This window comes from Trichogramma pretiosum, unplaced genomic scaffold (genome assembly GCF_000599845.2).
Source record: "Trichogramma pretiosum strain Unisexual culture from Peru unplaced genomic scaffold, Tpre_2.0 scaffold14, whole genome shotgun sequence".
In the NCBI taxonomy this organism is placed as follows: Eukaryota; Metazoa; Arthropoda; class Insecta; order Hymenoptera; family Trichogrammatidae; genus Trichogramma; species Trichogramma pretiosum.
Genome location: NW_019641706.1, coordinates 1309307 through 1333547, shown reverse-complemented (window position 1 = coordinate 1333547; position 24241 = coordinate 1309307). Strand labels below are relative to the sequence as shown.

Sequence of the window (24241 nt, the reverse complement as noted above, 5' to 3'; positions counted from 1 at the left end):
TATTACTTACTTATACTTACTGCTGCGGACGCGCAGCTCGTGTGCTGCTGCACCTTGATCTTCGACGACGAAAAATACGCGCGCGCGCTGCAACAGCAGCACCCCTCGCCTTATGTAACGCACTTATAAAAGCGCGTGCGGTGCTTTTACCGTTAAAAGTTACGATATTGTGGGGCGATTCGCTCCAGGTAAGTACACGAAAATTTATATATACGTATTATGTATTTCGGCTTTTTTTGTCACGGACGATAATTTCTTGGATTTTTTTTTTGCTCGAAAAACTAGAAGAAGCGCGCATACGAAATTGCGATGTCCACATATGTGTCAAGAAATCAAGCATAAGAGCTTAACATGTGCGCAGCTAACGAGGTATTATTGACAATTCCGGTCATCCCTTTGGTATATGCATAATATAATTTCAGCGATTGCTGCACATGGCGTGTATGATGCGATGCAATGCTGTATACAAATTACGTGCTCTGTAACACGAGAATACCACCCAACAATTACACAACGTGTCGGTTCATCCATACGTACGTAGCTTTTGCTCTCGCGCGCGTTCCGAATTTCTTGCATTCATCCGTGCCCTCTGCAGCGCTACACCACCACCACCCTTTCTCGGGGAAAACTTCTGCGCTCGCAGCTTCAAGGCTTGTTACGCAAATTAATTGAAGTATATACACCGAGCTTGAGCGCCCCGCACTATACGTATATTACGTGCCCCATACACCTTAATTACATTTTACGCGCGCGCGTGGAGGTAGTTGTTGAAAAAATATTAAGAATTAAAAAAAAAAGGATATAACTTTTCGGTCTGAAAGTTATTACAAGTCGAAAATGCAAAAAATGTTTACGCTCGTTCCCGGGAGAGCTTTTAAAAAATTTCCATCGGTTTAGCCTGAATGTTCAAGGCAAAGAATTTATAAATAAAATTTTTTTCCAACGATTATCGGAGAAGCATTTCTATTTTCCTGAACAAATATTTAATCATCGCAGAGGGTTTTTATTAATTGCACGTGCAAACGACGTATTTGAAATTGAAAAGTTGTCCGAAAGACGATCGTCCATATAGCGAAGCAGCAAATTAACGCCTCGAGGTATAGAAAAAGAAAAATTGAAAGCACGGGTAGCAAAACTACGTACATATATATTGTAAAAAAGATACGAAAGTATGAGTGCGCGGACGGAAAATGCATATATAAACGTCGGCAGCGCGGGATAAAGAATTGCGCTTGTGTAAAACAGAGGGTCACAAGTCAAGCGAGAGTGTGTGTGAGCCATCTCTCTTTTTCACGGGGCAAAAGAGAGAAAGAAGCTCGAAAAAGCTCGGGCTATTCATGGGGCCTCTGCGAGCCTAGCGCAGGATCGATCGGTATCATCCAGGATAAAAGTTTCTGTCGTACGTATTTATATTTTGAGCGCAGCGACGTTTTATACATGTGTGCGCGTGTACTTTAGTCATCGAGATTTAGCGTACCGAAAAACGTGTGTGTGTGTGTGTGTGTGTGTGTACGGCCAATGCAAATAATCTTCCGATGCGCACCTATATGTGTACGTACGTATAGAGCTTAATACGATATGCGTGAATATACGTTTGAGAGCTTTTTTTCGGAACATTCGTATAATAACTGACTTTAAAACGTTCGCATTCAAAAGTAAAATGCTTATAATTTCACGATGTGTACGCGCGCTATCGGTGTTCAGGTAAAGCACACACACACACACACACACACACACACACACACACACACACACACACATACGTATATATATTTTTCTGGCACTCGACACTCGAGTTCCTCTTTCAACTACTGCAGCCGCGTGCGAGCGCGAGCGGTAAACACCCACTGAACCTCGCTCTGATCGAGACTAATGGGGCTGCATTTCATCCGAGAGTAAAGCTAAAGGCTTCGGCATTATTATATCCGATACATTATCGCGCGCGCGCGAGTTTAGTCCACCCGCGTAACCCACAATGTCTCGAGGCGGCTGCTCGTCTCTCTTTCCTTTAGCACTGCCCCATTCTAGGGCAGCGGCGGCGAAAAAAAAGGGCTACTAGTACGGCCATTAATCACTCGATACGTTGCACGGGATAGTAAGCTACTTGGCCGCACCGATGCAACAGATAATAATCTTTTTCAATCTTATCGCGTTTTTGTGCCAAGAGTTCGAGAGAACCTCTCTTTCTCTCTCTGCGATTGGATGTCGAATGTCTATATAGAGAACGTAGCACGGCGAAGCATTTCGAAAAAAATGTTCGGTGGGGTTGGAAAAAAAGAAGTGAAGCAACAGTCGTTACACAAAAAAAAAAAAAAAAATATGAAAAAAATGCGCGCTTACACACATTTGCACGGTGAGCAGCGGCAGCAGCAGAAGATACACACCCAGACACAGACGTTCTCGGCAGCAGGGCACGCGCTGCTGACGCATGTAGAAATCGATTCAGCCCCAACCGTGGGCAATGGCTTCAAGCACACGACGCGTATATATATATATATACGTTACTACGACAAGCTGCTGCTGCTGCTGTTGCTGTACAGCGTGGCGCTGCTCTATACGCTGTCCTGTCTCGCGCGTTAAAGTTTTGACTGGGTTTTTTGTCCTTTTTTTTTGGTACATTTTCGTCCGTCACTTTGGTGTTGAAATATATTTTCGTAAATCTGATTAAGAATTCAAAAGGGGGCAGGCATCATCATTTAAGTCGAGTTAAAAACGAACGACACGAATTTTCACTCTAAAAGTTGCATCAAACGACATTACCGTCCAAGCGCCGAATTTTACATTTGCGCATAACTTTTTTCTAAAACGATCCTCGAAAAGAAGGGCCGATTCGAACAATCCCGTATTTGTTGCTCCGAAACAGCATTACCCGACAATTTAGCCAATTTCATTCGATAGTTTTTCCGCAGTAAACAGGATCGAAAGTTCGTTGAGCCGGAAGATGGAAATCAAAAATTTAAATCCTGTTTACTGAGAAAACCGCCTGGAATGAAATTGGCTAAAAGTTGCTGTACAGTTGTTTAGTAGTGACAATGCGAGGAGATCCGATAAGCCATTTTTCAAAAAATCCGTTTAGAAAAAAAGGCATCATCCTCGGTGGTACTACACTCGGTCGGTAAAAAACGAACGTGCAGCATATTGGATCGCCTCAACGTTAGAGATTGTTTAACGCACTTAACGAGTGAAAATTTTCAGAGCTTGAACGGTAACATTGGTTATGCAGCTTTTCGAGTGAAAATTCGTGTCGTTCGTTTTTAACTCGGTTTGAATAATGCCTGCCACTATTTGAATCGTTAATCAGATTGAGAAGATTTATAAACAAAAGTGATGGGCAAAAACAACTTTTCAACACCGGCTTAATGGGTGCTTTAACGAGGATACAAACTCGTCCGTTTTATTTCGCGATTAAACGTGCAATGATAAAAAAAAAAGAAAAAAAATTGAATTCCATGCCTGTGCGTGAATGCATTACGATACGACGATGAGTATGTATGTACTAAGCGATCGATCATCTCGTATAAATTACAATTATTTTATATTCAACGATTATGTCAGTCCGAGTGCGCGACTTGGTTTTCAATTTTTAATTTTTTTATTTTTTTATTTTTATTTTTTCATTTCGCTGGATTCGAAAACCTCAGCTTTATTTTAACATTTTAAAAGCAGAAATCACTTACGTAAACAGAGGCACGAGAGCGCTATCGAGTATGCACGATAAAAATATTATATATATGTATGAGAGATATTACAGCTAGATATAATATGCAAAGCAAAACATTGTGTGACGACAAAAAAGGCAAAACAAAAAAATAATTGAACTCTTCGCTTTTAGTACATTTTAATTATAACCACCGAGTGTAACGAGTGGATACTTAGAAAATTCCACTGAAATGCAGTATAAACACGTTCATAGAAAACATGTAATAAAAACCGTATATGAAGTAATGTCAGCATCAACAGCAGCAGATGAAAATTTTTAAAGTTTGTATTTCAAAGTGCTCAAGTGTAGCATAGAGGAGTTTATAGTAGAAGAGAAATGTTTGACGAGAATCACACGTATTACTCTTGCTGTAGGAAAAGGAGAGGAGAAAACTATTTAAGTTCAACTCGGGCTCGGTGTAATGTTTTTCCTCTTTTATACCTTTTATGCTCTCTTAAAACGATAGGATACCGAATGCACATGTGCACTGGAACTACCCCCGCGTTCTTACTCTATTGATTCGATGCCGATAAAGAACAGATATAAATACGTTTTAATACAATTTTTTTGCAGTACCAGCGGTCGAGTGTCGTTTCATAAATAGTTCGCGAAAATCGATCGAATTGTTACAGTAAAAATAAAATTTTGATCCAATAGAGACACAGCGTCACGAATCATCATCAATGAACTCCGTTACGTAACTCATCTCAAACGTATTACTCACATTTACGATTCGGAAAATCAATCGAGCAAAGAGCAACATTATTGTTTCCACCTACATGTGTACGACAGTCGTGTAAACATCAGGCACGATTTGCGCGCGATTCGATCCCTCCAACGATCAAAAAGAAACTTTTTATTCTCGAGCACGTTTGCTTTGGCTCGAGGGAAAATCGTGTGCTTTTCTTCGTCTGTGTGTGCCAAAAGAAAGACCAAATGCAGTTTGTTCAGTACGGTATATAAGCGCAAACACTGCAGACAGACACGAGAGTTATAAGAACGCGAGATATTTGCATAATCGTTACGGCACGCGTTAAAAGAAATGTTCGTTTGTGTCTGTTTCTACGGATGAGATCGGATTGTGGTTTTTCTCGGGAGAGAGATAGAAAATCATACCGTTTTCAAAATAAACCGCAACTAAAAAAGAGGGTTGATATTTGATACGTTGAGTACGGCTCGAAATGAAAAATGAAAAACTTTATTGATTGTACGAGCACACTGAAGAATAAAATACCATTAGATTTTACAGCATTAATGCGCGAAAGAAATGCGTGAATATGAGATTTGAAGATAAGTATTTTTTTATAGCTACTATTGTGTTTCAGAGGACAAAAAATCAATTTTTTAAGTCGCTGTAAAAGTATCAAAACAGAGCTAGAAGAAAATAACTAACTGGTGATTTCGTTAGAAACTTTTCTGAAACATAGCATTTTCACCGAGAAAATGAACATTCAAAGAAAACAACATATTCAGGACCATATCGGCGTCAACATCAGCTGGAAATCAACAACATACGGGGCCCCTCCATCAGGGCGGCTGCTGGATCTCGTGCGCCGAACAGTATCGCATTAAAGTATACATACACTGCGCTACAGCGGATCGGATATCAAGCTCTTCGATTAACGACGTCCAGATATCTCCTATAGTTCGCGATTATAAAAAGGGTCGAACCTTTTTAATTTTCCGATATCCGATTCTCGCCTCGGCCTCGTGCGCTGACAGCTCTCGCTGCTGCTCCATATATAATGCATCGAAATATATTCAACAGCTGTGCAGCGCTGCTCTTTTCTCTCTCGTCTCTCGCTCGACTCTCGATGCATGCCAAATTAAAGAGAGAAAAAAGAAACAAAAAGAGTCGAAATCGTTTAAAAATAAACATTTCGAAGTACGAAAATAATCAGAGAGAGAGAGAGAGAGAGAGAGAGAGATGGCTGTTGCAGCCGCGCATACATACATAACACACATACGTGTATACGCAACACTGCTGCACAGGTCTGCATATAATGTGCAGCGCCGTCGTCGTCGTGACAGATGCTGATGATCGTCGGGCAATATTAGAAGAGGAAGTCTTTCTTGCTCGTGCAAATCCACGCAGCACACATACACACATAACAGCCATGAGCTGCACAACATCAAGTGGCTAAACGTGTATAGATGTGTGTGTGTGTGTGCGCGCTATATAGTTATATGCACACCAAAGATACACGTACAAGTTAGATGCAGAACGTTAAACGTGTAGAGTGTGTGTGCGCGGCAGTACTTGGCAACAAGGCAGTAAAAGAGTATATAGTGCGGGGCAAGGTCGTACTAGCGATATATACTACTACCACTACTACTACGTACCTGACTCTTCTGTCTCTCCTCCCACCCCCTCCTCCTCCCCCTTTTTGCAGTTTATAATATGTTATAGTTGGCTCGCGACACGTATACGCGTACACATACGTATTTCTATAATAATAACGCATACATATTAAAGCTTACATGCATGCATGCATGCTACACGTATACGTGTGCTACTCGCTCTTTTAATAATCTATGCTCCGGACTCCGCTATTTTATCCACGGACATTGTCGTTGCTTATAGTGCGCGTGAGCGATCTAGCTCGATACACATATTTAAATATCGATGTAACGCATGCGTGCCAAACGACGTATTTTATAGCGCGCGCTAGAAGCGCACCCGAGTCGATCTCTTTAATCCTCTCTTAAATCATCGCGTGTGTGTACACTTAGCTTCTCGCGCTAGTTATATAGTACACGATACACACAACAAAGTTTCTGACAATTTATCTATATAAGCTCGCGCGCGGGGACGATAAGTGCAGCAGCAGCAGCAGCAGCGACTGCCATTAGTATATAACGATGACGCGCGAGCGCAAAAATCTTACGCTGCACCAATTATAAATGAATAACAATCGCAAGAGCACAGTGGGTATAACAACTCGTAATTTTATGTTTGTACAAAAGATTTCATCTATATATGAATAGGTGTGTGTGTGTGTGTGTGTGTGTGTGTGTGTGTGTGTGTGTGTGTGTGCGTGTGCGAGTGCAGCTTTAATTCTTTAAAAGTTTATACGATCGCAAAGACTTTGTTCTACTGTAGAACGAGCTTGAAGTTCAGGCGTATAAACCGTGTATAAATGCGAAACTGGACGGAGTAAAAGAGAGAGAGAGACTAGATAGCAGCCAATTTACATGCATGTGCGAGTATCGAGGTTCACATGCGGCAGCGCAATGCTCATATAATACAAGCAGCAGCAAGAGCACAGACACACTATCACACACTTGCTATATGCTCGCGTATGGTTACTCTATAAAGAAAACTAGCTCATATATACACACAGGCACATACACACGCGTCTCTGTATACCTGCAGATTTATAATATCGCTCGTGACCGTTTACAAGTATGGCAGAGGCAGAGAGCACAGGCTAGCTAGACTAGACTAGCCTCGTATTATTATACACATATCGAGGTGCTCGAGCTTGTGCACATACATATATCTATTGGTCTTTTTATTTTTTTTGCGCACACGTTTTTAGCTCGCAATATACATAAATCGGCGCGTTGTGCTACGGGTGAAAAATTAATGCGCCAATTTGAACGCGAAATAATCGCGCTCGAAGAGATATACGTATGCGCCCACCTACTCTATGCGTTAGCATAGATCGAGTGGCTCTCCATCATTTATAAAAAGATATTTTTCCGCCCCGTTGATACATAATTTTGATCCAATTGACATTTGAAAAAAAATCCGCCGTACTTTTTCGATTCAACGCCTGTTGTTTCGAGGTTATGTGTCGTTCGGCAAAATTTCGCTCCACGAGGTTTGCGTGCACCACACGACACACAACACATGTGTTAGGTATACAGTGTGTATAATAGGTACCGGATATTGCCTCGAATCTGGTTTTTCAGCTATATGTACGCGCGCGCGCGCGATTTTGATCCCTCTTTTTTTCTTCTTCGTCTTCTTCTTTTTTTTTTATTCCCCGAGACCCTTCCTTGGGAGATCATCTTTTATATATAATCCGGTTTCACGTGTATAATGAAAAAAAAAACGAAACAAGCGAGAAAGAGAGAGAGAGATGGAGAGTGAGAGACCAACAGTCTTATACACATCGTCGCTCATCACCCGTATATATATACGAAATATACGCAACGCCGCACGGTATATACCTATTATAACATCAATGCTGCGTTAGAGAGATACACATTTGCCTTCGGTGGCTTGGTGGCTCTCGGCAGCAGCAACAGCTTCTTTCTTCTCGGAACTTCACCGAGAGAGAGAGAGAAGAGAAGCTCCGTGATATATAATTCGCATCTCGTTGGAAATTAAAAATTAGCTCCTTCATCCCATCTCCAAGACACACGAGCACAAGCACACGCGCACGCACAAATATGTAAAAAAAATGAATTTAGCTTAGCTGACCTCTCTTTCTCTCTCTTTCTAATAATGCGAAAAATGCGCGTGGCACAAATTGCCAGGAATGCCAGGTCTGTGCGCAATCGCGTCTGTTGCACGACGACGCGTATATATGTATAATATAAGCATGCGCCGTCGCGTGCATATATTATTATTACACGCGCAATATGCGAAACCGTGAGGTGGCTTTTCGATAATTGACGGCGCGCGCCTGCCTGACTGCGTGCATATGGAAACGAAAGGATCTTTCGCTCTCTCTCTCTCTCTCTCTTTCTCTCTCTCTCTACATCGCCCCAAGGACTCGACACGTGGATGGCCTGGCTCTGGCTGGCAGCAGCAGCAGCAGCAGCAGCAGCTCTCGACGAGGAGAGCTTTATTCATACATTTTCACGTATTTATGAATTTGCCCTCGATCTCGACATACCCGCGTATAAGTACCCAATTGAAGACGAATTGAAGACGAAAAAGTTGGAATTATTATTTTGCCGTTGACTTTGAGCTCGTGGCACCACTCGATGCCTCGATTCGTTTATGAGCTTGATTGCGTTATTTGGAGTCGCGACGACAACGAGACCTATCGTAATTTAAACAACAACGCCCGACACACAATCGCGGCCAGCTCTGCTTCTCCTCCTGCTCGAAGCCGTGCGCATTTAATTGTGTATAGGCCTCGTGCTGCCGAGGCATTTTTTTGCAAATTCATTGAACTCGCGAGTCGCTATCGTCGTCGTAGTCGCACTAAATTCAAACGAAGCTTCATAACACATAAGATACTTTTTTGAAAAATCATCGTATTATGTACGCGCGTCGTGTTTTCGAGTGTGCGCGGCAAGAACGAATGTATATAATTATATCAAACGTTCGGGAATCGCTTTCGATATCATTTCGCGAGTATACAACATCGAGTAGCTCTCTCGTTCGGCAGAGAGCTACTTAAACATATGCGTAGGAAAGGAAAGGGGATAAATGAAAGAAGCGCTGCGCAGGGAGACGTTATCATCAGTTCGGCGAGCGAGCGGTAACTTTGTTAAAACGAAGAAACAGAAATGCACGCAAATACACATACTACTATCGGGCTTGCGACGATGGTGCACTGTACACAGAAATATACACACACATACATACACACGCGTCGCGCGGCAAGTCGCGAAGAGAGAGCGAACGAGCTGCATTCCTGAAGGAGGGTTTCGAAGGCTGCCTGCGCAAGTTCAACGAGGTACACCTATATATATACATTCGCGAATGCGCGAGTGTATGTGTATAGCGCACGGTGCTGCTGCACTATCCAAAGAATTAAATTCGTGCGCATGTATGTTATATGTAAGGAGCATATATACCAGGCCACGGTGAAACGGAGAGAGAGAAGCTACAGCATCTCCCGACAAAAGACGCGCGCAATCGTTCGCGTGTTCGTTCCTATACGTATGCATGTAAAGGTAATGAGTATTTATGATCTCGTTTGCCGTTTTTATCGCTTTTTTTTCCTGCCTCGCTCGCGTAAGAGAAAAATAACGACTGAAAAGACGACCCACGTACGTATCTGCTCGTCGTGTGTACCTTATGCAGTATCCTCCACGAACGCGAGCTGGGCAGCAGCTACTATGATCACACGAATCGCGATCGCTGCAGCGCGGCGTACAAAACAGTTGTGCAGTGCACCCGTACTCTCACGGATTGATACCTGTTTTTCTCTGTCCTACTCTCTCGAATTCGTCGCAGAGTCACTACTCTATTTTTTTTTTATATAGTGCGCGCATGCTATAAACTGCAAAACAGAGTTGAGCGAAATAGAGGAAGAAAGAAAAAAAAAGAGTAAATGCACCAGCAGCAGCAACAACAACAATATATAAAATAGGCGCTCAACTACTATGGGTAACTATTCTATATGGGGAGCCAAGCGAGAACGGGTCAACGACCATCTCTCTTTCTTTCTCTCTCTCGGAGCTCTCCTACACGATATAGGTATACGTATAGATATATAGAGGATAGGCGAGAGAGGCTCGAGCTATATGCAACACGCGATTGTGCAGGCGCCGCCGCCACCGAGCGCAAAAGAGAGTCGTCCACCACTATCTCTAAACCTACTCTGCTGTTGCTGCTGGCGTAGTTGCTGCTGCTGTCCAGCGCAGCCATGGCAAAATTCCATCGTATATACGTGCGGTGAAGACGACCACGTACAGATATTTACACACACACAAGCGTTCGCTTGTACATGGACTCGCTGTATAATAGCTCCAGCAACCTTTACTTTCTTTTGGAGCTATTTATGGACGCTCTCGACTCCTTTTATAGTCGTTATTGTTGTTGTTTTTGTCGTTGCTATTTCGTATGATTTTTGTACCTTTTGCAAGTTTCTCGATTTATGACACAGCTGTACTACCAACCCAAATGATCTACAAAATTATCGTGCTACACGGCGGCAGCAGCGTACACCGTCGCTCTTTTCACGAATGTAAATTGATTTTGACATCGTCGAACGCGTTTCAAACCTATTGTAATACATATACCCGGTCGCGCTTTACCGAAAAAAATATATAACACGTGATAATGAGCGAAAAAAGCAAGACAGATAGATAACACACAAAAAGAGAGAGAGAGAGAGAGAAAAAGAAAGAGAAGCAGCAGCAGTAGCGGTTGAGAAATGGAGAAACCGCAGTTTAATCAGCTTTACGATGAATATATATGCATTGCACATTCGATACTCTTTTTCTGGTTGCGCGTACTCTGGCTTTTTTTCTGTCTTGCTGCTTTTTTTTGCGTTGTTTGCGATGTCTATGGTGTAGGTTTTCTCGTGCTGCTGCTGCTGCTGCCGTGCTTCGAGTACATTATATCGCGAACGGGTGCGTGTTGGCGTTCGTGCGCTGCACTATACCTTACACCGTGTGCGTGTGTCTATGTGTGTCTGTATGCGTCTTGGCACTGAACGACCCACTTGGCACGAATGAAAAGCCCGGAAGAGTCACGCCGTGTCGCCGTGCGCGTCTGCATGTGCGCGTTTGTGTGTGGGTGGATGGGTGGAAAGGAGTCGCTAATGGCAAATTTTTCACCGAGATATATGCTATAGCACACATAACGCATCTGTGCGAAGCGGCATGGTAATGGGTTTCTAAGTATGAAAAAAAAGGAGGTAAAAAAAAACAATTGCCGAGTTCGCAAAAAGGACACCAAACACACAGCACCAAAAATAATTGCCCTCTCGCGCAGCCAACGCAGCGAGACAGATATATATATATATATATATATATGAATATACGAGCTGTAAATATTTGAATTTTATCTCTCATTGAATGGTTTCGTGCGGAGGGTGAGCAGAGAGCCAAGTGTCAAAAAGTGGATGTATATCATTACATTTTTCTCCTGCCGCACGAGCTTGCGCGCGCGTTTAAAAGCGTCGAGTATATAAAGGTAATGATATAGAATTACGAATGAAATCCAAACGCGAGATATTGATTGTCAATAGCCTCTGTGTAAAGGATAATTGTCTCTTTGTACAAAACTCGCGCGATAAAAGTTAACCGCATGCGCGTTTGTATGTAAAAGTTCAAAAAACTGCAATCGATCAAAGAGAATTATTAGAGAATGAAAATATGAATCGGTCGTCAGCGGCAACAGACCAATATGGTATTATAAATATCAAGACTTTCCATATGCGGATGCAAAGTTCGTCTACTCGAAGCAGCAGCAGCAGCGACTTGCAATATATGAGTTGCAATTTCAGCAGTTTATTTTGCAGAGAGAGAGAGAGAGAAAGAGAGACAGCCGATCGGACGTATCTAGACGCGATACGGCCGCATTTATTATCATTATTATTACTATGAACTCAGGAAACAGTCGCATACACTCTCACACACATATAACACTCGAAACGGCGCAAGAGAATACGACAGACAGACAGAGAGAGAGAGAGAGAGAGAGAGCCGTTTTATTTATACGTCGACACTCTCTCTCTCTGACTCGGCTCTCTTTGCCGTTTCTCTCTCTCTCTCTCTCTAAAATAGAACGGCGAAATGGACATAGCCACCGCTGGCCGCCGTAGTCGTCGTTGAGAGAACGAGACAGCTAAATTACGTATACGATAACACGCGTGTTCCTCGGCGAATAGAGACACGCAACAACGGGGACGATCTATAACTATTTAGCCGCGCGCGATTCGATTCATTTTTTTTACCTGCGTTTTACATTTTTTTATCTTGACTTTGGTGTGTTTTGTACAGAGAGTCTCTCCCCCACGATAATTGATAATTCGTTTACGGTGGAACGAGCTCGATTACGAGTGCGCTCACGTGTTGACGGCTTTTTGAAAATAAATGTATACGCGTAATTAGTAATTGTGTTTGATATATCGCGAGAGATTTATATATCGAGCGCAAACTTGAAAATTACAAAATCGCAGAAAGCAAGAACTGTTGTTTTTTTTATCGATTCGACGCCGAGGGAGGAAAAATTGAGGCAAAAAGTACCCGAACTGAACGTGGAATACGATTCGAAAGTAGTACTCGTCTGCGATGTACACAACGCACATTGGCTGGTATAAATTTCATGGCGAGACTATTACGACACGATTCTCGGCTTCGAGGTTTTTTTTTACCTCGAAAAAAAAGTACCTATCTAACTATATATCACCGACATACGTGCACAGAAAGCGAGACTAGAGTAAAAACATAACACACGGATGAAACGGAATGTCGAAGAAGAAGAGAGAAGGTGCAGAGAAAAATAAAAGGAAAAAATAAAAATATTAATCGCGCATTCCTGCACATACACACACACGCAGCAGCAGCAGCAGCAGCAGCAGCAGTTGAGAGTACCGAGCGCAGATATATGGAACGGAAGGTGTGTTTAGTTCGAGTTAAAGTCGGTTAGTTTATACGCATTACACGTGCAGCCGCAGCAGCAGCGCGATATATAGGAGCAGTTCGTCGACGGCGAATGACTATCGTGACCCGCACGGCTTATAACGTCGTGAACTTTGTACGCCGTGCGCTACATATACTGCACAAACACATTAATGTGTTGTAAAAGTGAAACACACACGCATACTTCAAACAACAGTCCGTGTGTCCATCTCTCTGCACGTCGTATCATATCGTGTGTATAAGATAATGGCATGAAAACATTGGGCGAAAAGTCGTGCGAGTGAATGTCGGGGAGATGCGAGACGCGTTTGAACGTGAAAACGGCCTGTTTTTTTTGCCTTTTCTTCCTTTTGTCATTCGAAAGAGACATGTACATTGTGATACACCAAAAATCACAGAAAAAAGATAAGAGAACAGAGAAAAAGAGAACAAAAAGGAAAAACTGGGGCCTAGCACATGGTGTGAAAAACGAGGATTATAATTCTGCGTTCGCAAATTCGCGTCCATATAGCAAGTGTATGCTACAAAATAGCGCTAGAAAGTTGCCAGCAGCAGCACCGCTCGGCGCGTGCTGCACACGGGAGTATACACACCAACTATATATAGGAAATATATGTGTACACAAGGCAGCGCAGGGAACTGCACACAGAGAACCCAAGTTTCAAGGCGCTGAGGACGTAAAAGTGAGAGAGAGAGAGAGAGAAAAAGTAAAGGTATACAGACTGCAGCGGAACTCTCTTACCTTTCCATCGCTTTGCAAGAAAAATTGTTCGGCTGTTGTTGTTGTTGGGCGCGCGATGAACAAAATTATCTAAACAAATCACACGCAGGGCACTCAAAAGAGAGAAAGAGAGAGAGGGAGAGATGGAGAGAAGACACAGCAGGTGTATTTAGTAGTGATGATGTTTTTATCAACGAGTCAAATCGATGTTGTTCTCTCTCTTTTTACAATTTTTCTACTATCAACATTTAACGAACTTTTTTTTATCACACTCTTTCGCCGAAAAAAGATTTACTTTATTATAAACAACCAAAACAATATATCACTTTTTTTTAAATAATATTCTATTATTATTTTTTGTTATTTTAATATATTATATACTGAGCGCACTCTGCACGCGGGGCATGTGTGTGCGCGAAATACACAGACGCGACTGTTTGAGCCAGCAAGCGCGATATTCTGCACAAGGCAGCGGCAGCAGCACTCAGCAGCAGCAGCAGCAGTTGCTATTTCTTTCGCCAGCGTATAGTATAGAGTTTGCACACACACACACACATTACTTGCATATAATATACAGAAAGTGCTGCGCGCAGGTGTGTAAGTGTGTGAGTGAACGTCGTCGTTTCGCATGCTATATATACAGTGTGGAACGTTCGTCCGTGGCGCGTTCCTCAGACGCCCTGCAGAGAGCCGCCTATACATATTCGAACGCACACAAGGAGAAAATCGCGCGCATCGTCTATGCTACATAATAACACTATGTATGCCGATCTATACGTATATGTTGCAGGTACACAAAAATACGTACACAGGCAAGGTAGGATACTTACTACCTACGCTGCGCGCACATAATGTATATTTCGTTATGTACACACACTGTAGATCTTGTACGTCTTTGAGAGGTTATGTCGTTGTCGTCGTAGTCTTCGTCGACGACCAAGTTCCATTCCGTATTCGAGTATATAAAATATGTATAAAACGGCGCTGAAAAATATTCCGCGCGTCAACTCGTTATCTGCTGCTACCTATACTGCTCGTTGTGTGGACGGGGTTATAGGTTCCGTGGATTCGCGTGTCACACGTATATGTGTAAGGTACGAGTAATTGACATTTTGGCAACGATGACGCACGCACGACAAGCAACCAAATAATTATTAAACAAAAGGAAGGCAAAAAAATAGCGAGCACTTACCACTTATAGGATGTAGAGAGTCGGCGTGCGTCGGTCGGCGTTGTACCAACAATTGATCGGCGGAGCTTGAACGGCGACAGATAGATAGATAGATAGAGAGCCGAGTAATTATTTATAAACTAGCACTTGGCAATATGCGTATAGATGCACTTTACTACTATCCTACGTTCATGTGTGTATGTATGTATTGCAATATAAAGAGGCACACGTATTATTACGTACAAGCGCACTAACACACACAGCACAATTGTTGGTGTATACTACACTTACATGTATATTGCTTGAGGAGTATAAGAGAGAGAGAGAGAGAGAGAGAGAGACTACTCCGACACTACTAGTCGAGTTGAGAGAATAGTGGCCAGTAGTCGACGTCTTCGTCGTGTTTCTTGATGATGATTCTCTCTTTATAAATGCACACACAGCTAAAAGCACAGCACAACCCGTCGATGTGGTATATAATCATGCCTATGTGTTATACTCACGAGGATTGCTGCCGCCGACTCAACTGACGGATATTATATACTTACAGGCGAAGAACGAGAAGAGTCTAATTTTTTTTTGCAGAAGACGCGTTGCTTGCTGCTGCTTGGCTGCGATGCCGAGCCACGCAGAAAACGATTTGACTGCAGTTAACGAAATCGCCCCTGCTCAAAGACGACGGTCGTTAGGAAATTTTTTGAAAATTTCGAATGCCCACTTCCAGTTGGCTATCGTCTCGTTCGATTCGCTGTCAACGTATTTTTATGCTGCAGTTTTGTTTATTATAGTGTACTAACTACCGAGCACAACTCTACGTTGTTGCATCGCATGGGTGCATGTGTTTTGTGCACTGTCGGCAACGACAAAAATTAAAAATCGAAAAACGAAAAAAGCTGCAACGTCGATCGCCGCTTGAAGTGTATTATAGTCGATCGAGCTGCACTGCACACCCGGGTCTCTCTCTACTCTTTACTTGACCGAAAAATTGTCCTTTTTTCCGGGCTCACTTTTTATCCTTTATACTTGTTGCTTAATCATTAGTTATCAGCTAGTTATCACATTTTTGACGTTTTAAAATTATATTTGCTTAGTACGAACTGGCACCTACGTTGCTCCTCTAATTTCCTTTGCCGTTGCTTGTATACGATATAAAGCCTGTGCGTTCCAGTTATTTTTTGTTTTTGTATTTAACACAGACTCGCGAACAACAATTTTTTTTCTTTACAAGCACACGCACGCCGATAAACTGCAGCTACTGATTGTATTACAATAATCGTCGTTATCTACAAATTAAGCAACCTTTATTTATTCTTTGTTGTTTGTTGACGTTCGTTGAGAAAATCAGAGCTGAGGAGGCCCAGAAAAGGTTCATTTATTTATTGTATCTCGATGATTGTAGGAGGAAAAAAAGTCTCTCGCTCCATATGATATTTATTATGTGGTAAGTTGTTGACGCGGCGTGCGGCGCGCGCTCTCTGATCGTTCTAAAAAGTCAGCAACCAGAGCCATACATCCAGAGCCAGAGAGCCGCGAGCAGCAGCCCAGTACACAAGTCGTGCGCGCATTATATATGATTGTGTGTATACAGAGCTCAGGCAGCAGCAGCAGCAGCGAATCTTGCCTGGGGATTCTCTTTCTCTGTATACCGCATACTCACTCACACATGCATGCCATACAGCACTGCACACCAAACAAGTACAAAATGATTATGATGATGATGATGATGATGATGCTTTTCGTATAGAGAGACAGAGAGGGAGTGGAATACATTAATTTTTGCCTTTTTTTCTTCTCTTCCTTTTTCATTCGCCTCGAGACTCTTACTCGGAGCAGAGGCTAAGCTCGTCGTTGGGCGAACCGCCGACACCGCCTCGTGTGCGTGTGTAGATATATTATAAAAGCGCCGAGGAACCAGACGCGAGGAGTTGACGATGCTCTCTCCGCGCAATAAATAATCGACGGGAACACACTTTGTTGTTTGTTTATTTTTTTGGCTCGCAGATAAAAACCATTATGTGACACACGCCACGCAGTCGACGTGTCGTCTGTTTTATAAACGAAACCGATGAATTGGGTGTGCGTTTATATTTTATTTTTTTTTTATTTAAAAAAAAAGAAGGCGCCAGAAGAATGCGGCATTCTTTTTCGGAATGTACTTTGACGAAATATCACGAATCGACATCGTGCAATCGGGAAAGCCATTCGTGTACATACCTATCGTGTGTGAATTCTCGTGCATGACATCTTTAACACACGCACGGCGCGTGCTGCATTTATAAAAATCCGCGTCGGTTTCGCAACGGACAGCTCAGCAGCGATACAGAATCGAGTTCGGAGTACCAGAATTCGGAGTCGCGGTTCCGAAACGAAGACCCGCTCTCGCTGCCTAGATTTCGAAACGGGTGGCGACATCTGTTAGCAACGGACGCGACTCGCGGGCTTTTTAGCGCAAAATACGAACATTCGATAGTTCGCGTTATCCCAGCTGATTCGAAAATGTCGAAAATCAAGACCTCCCCAACGCGCCGAAATTCGGCAAGTGTTTGTCGATAGTGAATAGAGATAACGTCGTGCCGCAGTGTTGTAGAATTTCGTCTACCATCGCACTTACGCGAGTCGTGTATCGATACATATAAATCGCGCGTTGTTCCGTGTGCGGATCGCTTACGCGACGTAACGTTTGTTGTTTGTTTTTTCTCCGTCGTCGCTCGATTACATACAGTTAGCGGGTGCACGTATATAAACGATTAAAATCGTCGTCGCGCTAAAAACAAACAAGTGCGGCCGCGCGCGCGCGCGCGACAAAAAAGTAAAGGCAAACAATAATTGGAGCATCCGCGGGCGTAATTGCGGATCCCTTGATAAAGGCGAGAGAGCTGTATCATGCTTATGGTTTGAATGTGTCATACGCACAAGTAGTAGTAGGTAATACGCAAAATAATACAACGCATCTGATCTGACGCACAGTTGTGATTAAAATCATCCCGAGTAGAAGACCAAGACGACGGGTAAGCACAACGATACAAGTGACGATCTAGCGATACGATATATAGTGGCCTTTTTTTGATTGTTTTTTACGCCCACAACAAGGTACTCGAACGTTAAATATTGCGAAGATAATGAGATAATCTGAAAATTTTAATTCATTACACAGGTATGTCTGTGACCGAATATTAATTAAAAGGTATCATCAGCGATGTCCGCGACGCGCGAGCGCGTCGTCGATGCACGCGTTATATCTATACCTCGAGTCGCCTAATAATAATATATCTCTTTTGCTACTGCCGCGTGTCACAACACAATTCGACGATCCGCTGATAATGTAATAATAGAGCCAACCGCTGCCGACGACGTCGTCGTCGCGTCGTGCGCACACACCACCGTCTATATAATTATTATTTTTCGTTGAAATTACGACCGTACCGTTTTAATATTACTTGTATGCATTGTGTCTCGTCGTGCTGCTAAAAGTCACCGCTCTAGCTTTAAGCTGCCTGCTGCTGCTCGGGCGATAACGCGCGATCGCTTGAGCAGTGACGTGTAAACAAACTCCGGCGCCCTAACCTCAAATAAAAAAGCTGCTGCAGACTGTAGTGAGGCCATTTACTTTTGCCGAGCGCTCCGCTAAACTTTTACACTACTATATACTATATAGGCAGCAAAGCAACAGCAGCAGCAGCAGCTCGACTTGCAATTGAAAGAGAGAGAGAGAGAGAGCTGCGATCACTGGAGCTCCGCTGCCTGCGACTCCTATATACAAACATCCGACGTTCTATATATTATGTATGTGAATGTGAATGTGTCTATATATGCGTGTACGTGTACGTAAAGCGCCTTCTTCCACTCCGTTTGTTTTCGTCCAGTGGTTTTTCACATAATAAAGGTTTCGATCTGACGGCTCTCCGAAACACACTGCCTGCTGCCTGCTACTCGCAATCTCTCTCTGACTCAGTCAGTGAGCTCTCGTCGAGCAAAAAAGCGCATCGCTCGCTCATATACTCGCGCGAGATCGTCGCGAGAGAGATCTTTTTCTTCTTTTTTTCTTTATTATTCTTTTCCTCTCCGCGATATACTACTACTACGTGCAGGCTGCTCAATTAATAACACTGTACTATAACATTATCTCGCGTGCGTGCGCTGGTGCTATATACATCGTTAATACATCGATGATACATTCTGTTATACTCGTTTCGTGCTGCTTTGTTCCAGTGATGCACATCATCATCATCATCGCGGACATCGTCAGTGAGTGATAAAGCAAGCAGAGAACAGTGGTACAGCAGCACATATACAGCAGCAGAGGAGAGTGAATCGTGCGCGAGAGAGTAGTGTTGTTTCGTCGTCGTCTTTGACGGCTAATTAGCGAGTGTATATTGCAAGGGGCGGCGCCCGAGTACAACAGCAACAGCACACTGGGCCGAGAGAGAGAGAGAGTGAGAGAGGAGAATAATAAAAATCATATCGACACATTCGGAGTCCGGAATTACATGTACGACGACGACAGCGCGATACAGCGTACAATAATATTACGTATCTACCGAGTCAGCAGCAGCAAGTTCCTCTCAACGCGGCGATCGACCTGCAGGTTTTTTGGTGGCTGAGAACTCGAGCATGTTTGCTTGAATGTCAGCTGTTGCCTGCTGTTTGTTTGGGATATAATAACACGTAAACGCGTACAACACGACGGTGTACAATACGGCGCGTCATGGATGGACGCCAGGTTAATATCTCTATTACTCTTTATTATTATCATTACTGTCACTGGTTGATTGTCGGAACGAATGACGTGTATAATGGCGCGCTTCTTTTTCTTCTGTTCAACAGGTACGAGCTCTCTATGACTTTTCTGGCGAGCCAGGTTCGGCCGAGTTGTCGATAAACGCTGGCGAGATTCTCACCGTTATTAGAGACAACGTCGGCGATGGCTGGTGCGAAGGATACAATCAGTCCAGACAGTCCGGATTGTTTCCAGCTGCTTATGTCAGCGACATAGAGGAGACTTCGAACTCGACGCCAGGTAATTGTTGCAATTGTGCACTACCACTCGAGTATACAGAGAATATGTGAATGAATGAATGTATGATTTGTGACATACTGGCTGCATGACTCATGCAGGATATAGATTAGCAAACATTATTGATTTGTTTGTAATACGTCAATCCAGTAGAATTTTTTCTTTTACAATTCAGGAAGCTCAATCTGATATGTCAGTGATAAGCGATTAACTACTGCTCAAAGATTGAGATAACTTTGAAAGGTCATTGACTCAGTGATTCATATTTGTATAAATGAACCAGCTCCAAAAATTAATGTTTCTTAACAAAGAATGGAAGAATTTATTTTTACACTATTGTTGCAAGATAAAGGAATTGTTAAACACAGATACATCCAAATTGTGTATGATTGTATTTTATGTTGACAATAAGTTTTAAATGTGACATATTTACCAAAATACATTCTGTGATGATTATTAATTTGTTATTGAATGATTTTTCAGCAGCTAATGCAGCAAATACAGCTAACACTGCTGCTAATCAACAGTCACATCAACAAACATATGCGACAGGTGATTACTGGGATGATGACTGGGACGATGATTCAGAAATTGGACAAACTCAAGCTTATGTTCCTCCGGTTCAGCAACAACCTAGTGTGCAATCAACTCACACAACAAGTAGTGCGGAGTATGGCGATAACTTGTCCATGCATACTGTGCACTCGGTGATAGACAAAGCTGTGCCTAATGTACCAAAGAAAAATAATAAATTTAGTGCCCTGGTCAAATCAGGAGAAGAAGGTTTTCTATTAAGTTCTAAATTAGTTATTGTACCAGAGTTGGAAAAAGTGTATATAGAAGAAGTTGAAAGTGGGAGATTTGCATGGGCTTCAACCGGTGAATCATACAGCTGTGTTGTCACTTCACCCAAAAAAGAATCTAAGTTGAAAGGCTTGAAGAGTTTCATTGTTTATCAACTCACGCCTACGGTAATAATATTACCGTATTTTCGTTGTTTCAACGTGCGAAATTTCATAATTCCTAAATACATTTATCTTTCAGTTCAACAACATTCAAGTTTCTCGAAGGTACAAGCACTTTGACTGGTTACACGAACGGTTGGAGGAAAAATTCTGCTTCATTCCCATTCCACCATTGCCAGATAAGCAAATTTCAGGCCGTTACGAAGAGCAATTTATCGAGCATCGACGCACGCAACTTCAAGAATTCGTCGATTACGTATGTCGGCATCCGGTATTATCGAGAAGTCGCGTATGGCAACATTTTATCACGTGCACCGATGAAAAACGCTGGAAAGCGGGAAAACGACAGGCAGAAAAAGACGAGCTATTAGGTGCTACGTATTTCCACGCAGTGCAATGTCCTGACACACCTTTGGACGCTATTAAAATCGAATTTCAAACGGATGCATTTGCTAGGTAATTTTCATAACCGATTTGTTTTTCATCAATTTCACTTAACATAAAGTATTGAATCTAAATTATTCTATTAGGTTCATACAAGGTCTCGATCCGGTGGTTAAAAATTTCATGGCAACAGCAACAGATCAAGCGAAAAAGCATCAAGTTTTGTACAAACGAGAATTTCAAAAAATTGGTCAATGTTTTACGGCTCTTGGCCAAGCTCTTGAGGTTGACGACGGGGGAAGACTGCGCGGGGGTCGACTAAATCAAGCTTTAAAAGATACAGGCGAGGCGTATAACGAAATCGGCAGACTTTACGAAGAGCAACCTAAGTATGATTGGGAGCCATTGGCTGACAAATTTCATATATACCGAGGAATTATTAGCAGTTTTCCTGATGTCGTTGGTATACATAAGGTGAAAAATGACTTTTTCAAGCGTGATATCAATAAAATTGCTCATTACTAATGCTAATTTCATTGCTTTTTTAGAATGCAGTTCAAAAGCGTAAAGATTGCGAGAGGCTGGTAAGCGAGCATAAAATGGAAGCATCTCAACTTCGTGAACTAAATCATCGTACGGACATTATAGCTCGTGCATTGGGTGCCGAAGAGTCTCACTTCCAAACCGAGCGTGAAATACACATAAATCAGACAATCAAGAATCATCTCGTGGAACAGATCAATTTCTATCAAAAGATCGTCAATAAGCTGCAAGAAGCTTTGAACTCTTTTGAGTGATGGTATGAATGCGGCATCAAAGACTTTTATGTTCATATATGTAGATTGCACAACTGTTCACGTCGTATAAAATGCATAAGAATAGAAATAACACACGAAACGATGTTCTAATTCTTCCTGGTACGTTTTATGTTCGTTTTACGTGGGTGAAAACTGCTTATGTACCCTAGATTTTTTTTCACAAACTTGAAATCTTACCGTTTATGGATATACTTATCAGTCACGATGATAACGATTTTAATTGTGCTTTAAATTTTAAAAATTTAGTTGCCGAGCGCTCGATACATAGTCGAACTACCGAAAATTGACAATTTTCAAGAAATCAGCGTGGAATCTTCATAGAGCTAGGCGTAAAGAGATGTAAAATGTCGTAATTTTATATGTTTTTTTTTGCGTGCAAAACAATTTTAATCTTTACACAATAGCTTGTTGAAAAACAATTGTTTATGTCTATAATTGAATATATATTTATGTCTGTTGAAAATGTTTGTCAGAACACGATGTGTAATGTAAAGATAAGTAGTATGGTAAAAAGTTGCAGTATTTTTGCTTCACTTTTTTACTCATCCACACGTTTTATAAAAAAACTCACCTTTTTGAGCTTATATAATGTATATAGATACATATATATATATATTTATACGTGAATGTTTGAATAACGCTAAATTGTTAATGGGACTTGCCTTAATTTTTCTTTATCTTTTTAAAAAAAGTATTTTATATAAAAAAGATTTATTCGCGTTAATTATAATGGTATATTACACATTAATCAACTAATATTGTATTATATCTAAAATTTTGCAATGTTTTCTACATGTGAAATGAAAACTATGAAATATTAAGTATAGAATAATTTTTACCGATCGCATTGCACATTGCATTTTTATCCACGCGAATTTAAACATAAACAAAGATTGTAATTATGACGTTCAAAGCGATCTGCGTCGATCGTAAATAAATATTGTGTATATTTGCTTTTATAAATCATGCGTATATTGATGTCAAGGAGTTTTTTCAAAGATCAATTTTTTTATAAATCATGAGTTTTCTATTTTAGATTTTTATGACTACTAAAACTTATTTTATTGTCGATTACATACACCGTATAAACTTTACAATCAAAATTTTACTATCAAACCTGGGTACGTTAGTCATTATTCGCTGTAGTTCGTTCAATTTTGTAAAATATCCTTAAAACAAATGTGATCGTATTTGTATCCTCAACAATGTATTGCTACACGAATCAAATCTTTGATATCCACGTTTGTAATGCTGAAGACAATGTAAATCACAAAAACGATTATTAATATTAAATCATTAATGCTCTGCTACTGAGTTTAAAAAACAAATATTTGTTATTTTTTTAAATTTTGCCCATAATTAAGTGACTTATCGATTTCGAATGAGTGGTAGGAATGAATGACAAAGGTATTAATTAACTTCTCATTTAGTTAAACATGGACTACATCGAATTTATTTCTTATTATTATTTACATGTAATATATCGATATAATTCATAAATAATTAATAATAATTATTTATAAGTTTCACCTCACTCTACGTATATCTTTATTTTTTGTTCATTTTGTTTTCGTATAAAAACTATATGTCCCCCGAATAGTTTAGGTTTTATACTCTCGTGTGGCTGGTTTCATTTTTTGTTTTGTATATCATCAACGCCTCACACACGCATGTGTACAGTAAAATTGGTTTTTAAGAAGCACGTACACTTACAACAATTTTTTTTTTTCTCTTTTTTCTTAATGTTATAATTTTTTTTTGTCATATCTTCTACATTTCAATGAGACACCCAAAAAATTCTGCGCGTAAAAATATGTTATAATACACGGAACAACATTGGAATGTCAGCAGTTTGACAGCATTATTTAACGTATACAAGCAATTATGTAATAAAATAATATATAAATCTTTCGTAACAATAATATTCTGTGCGATAATCATTACAATAATAATAATAATAAAAATAATTTTTCACTTCATTCCGTTAAACTCTACGGTTGCTCCAAATCGGCATTTATCATCCTCACATACAAACGATTAACGCTAATTTTTTTTTCTATATCGACTCGACTAAAAAAAACCATTAATAGGCTACGGATGGATAAAATGACTTTCGGCATAATGGAGTCACTTTCGAAAAAAGCCCAAAAAAATATAAACACCTAAAACAAAACGTCAAGCCTATG

General features: G+C 41.2%; 2 protein-coding genes across 9 annotated transcripts in view; one reads left to right on the top strand and one right to left on the bottom strand.

Annotated features, from left to right (window-relative positions):
• The window catches only part of LOC106656946 (protein Gawky), a 41085-nt gene extending 25916 nt beyond the window's left edge, over positions 1 to 15169 (bottom strand). Inside the window, exon 1 of one of the 2 annotated variants that reach the window (XM_014378153.2) lies at positions 14896 to 15169. The gene's annotated coding sequence lies outside the window, so the exon portion shown is untranslated. Of the gene's footprint in view, positions 1 to 13724; positions 14116 to 14895 lie in introns of those variants that run through there. The other variant, XM_014378152.2, reaches the window with a different exon arrangement.
• The window catches only part of LOC106656948 (sorting nexin lst-4), a 39663-nt gene extending 16280 nt beyond the window's left edge, over positions 1 to 23383 (top strand). The window contains exons 1-7 of one of the 7 annotated variants that reach the window (XM_014378161.2): positions 17478 to 17882; positions 19084 to 19594; positions 19699 to 19891; positions 20372 to 20859; positions 20933 to 21309; positions 21384 to 21711; positions 21786 to 23383. In XM_014378161.2, coding sequence (XP_014233647.1) covers positions 19580 to 19594; positions 19699 to 19891; positions 20372 to 20859; positions 20933 to 21309; positions 21384 to 21711; positions 21786 to 22034 — 1650 coding nt within the window. In that variant the 5' untranslated portion in view covers positions 17478 to 17882; positions 19084 to 19579 and the 3' untranslated portion in view covers positions 22035 to 23383. Of the gene's footprint in view, positions 1 to 17477; positions 17883 to 17963; positions 18029 to 18379; positions 18658 to 18796; positions 19595 to 19698; positions 19892 to 20371; positions 20860 to 20932; positions 21310 to 21383; positions 21712 to 21785 lie in introns of those variants that run through there. The other 6 variants (XM_023462948.1, XM_023462949.1, XM_014378160.2 and 3 more) reach the window with 6 other exon arrangements.
• The last annotated feature ends 858 nt before the right edge of the window (positions 23384 to 24241 follow it).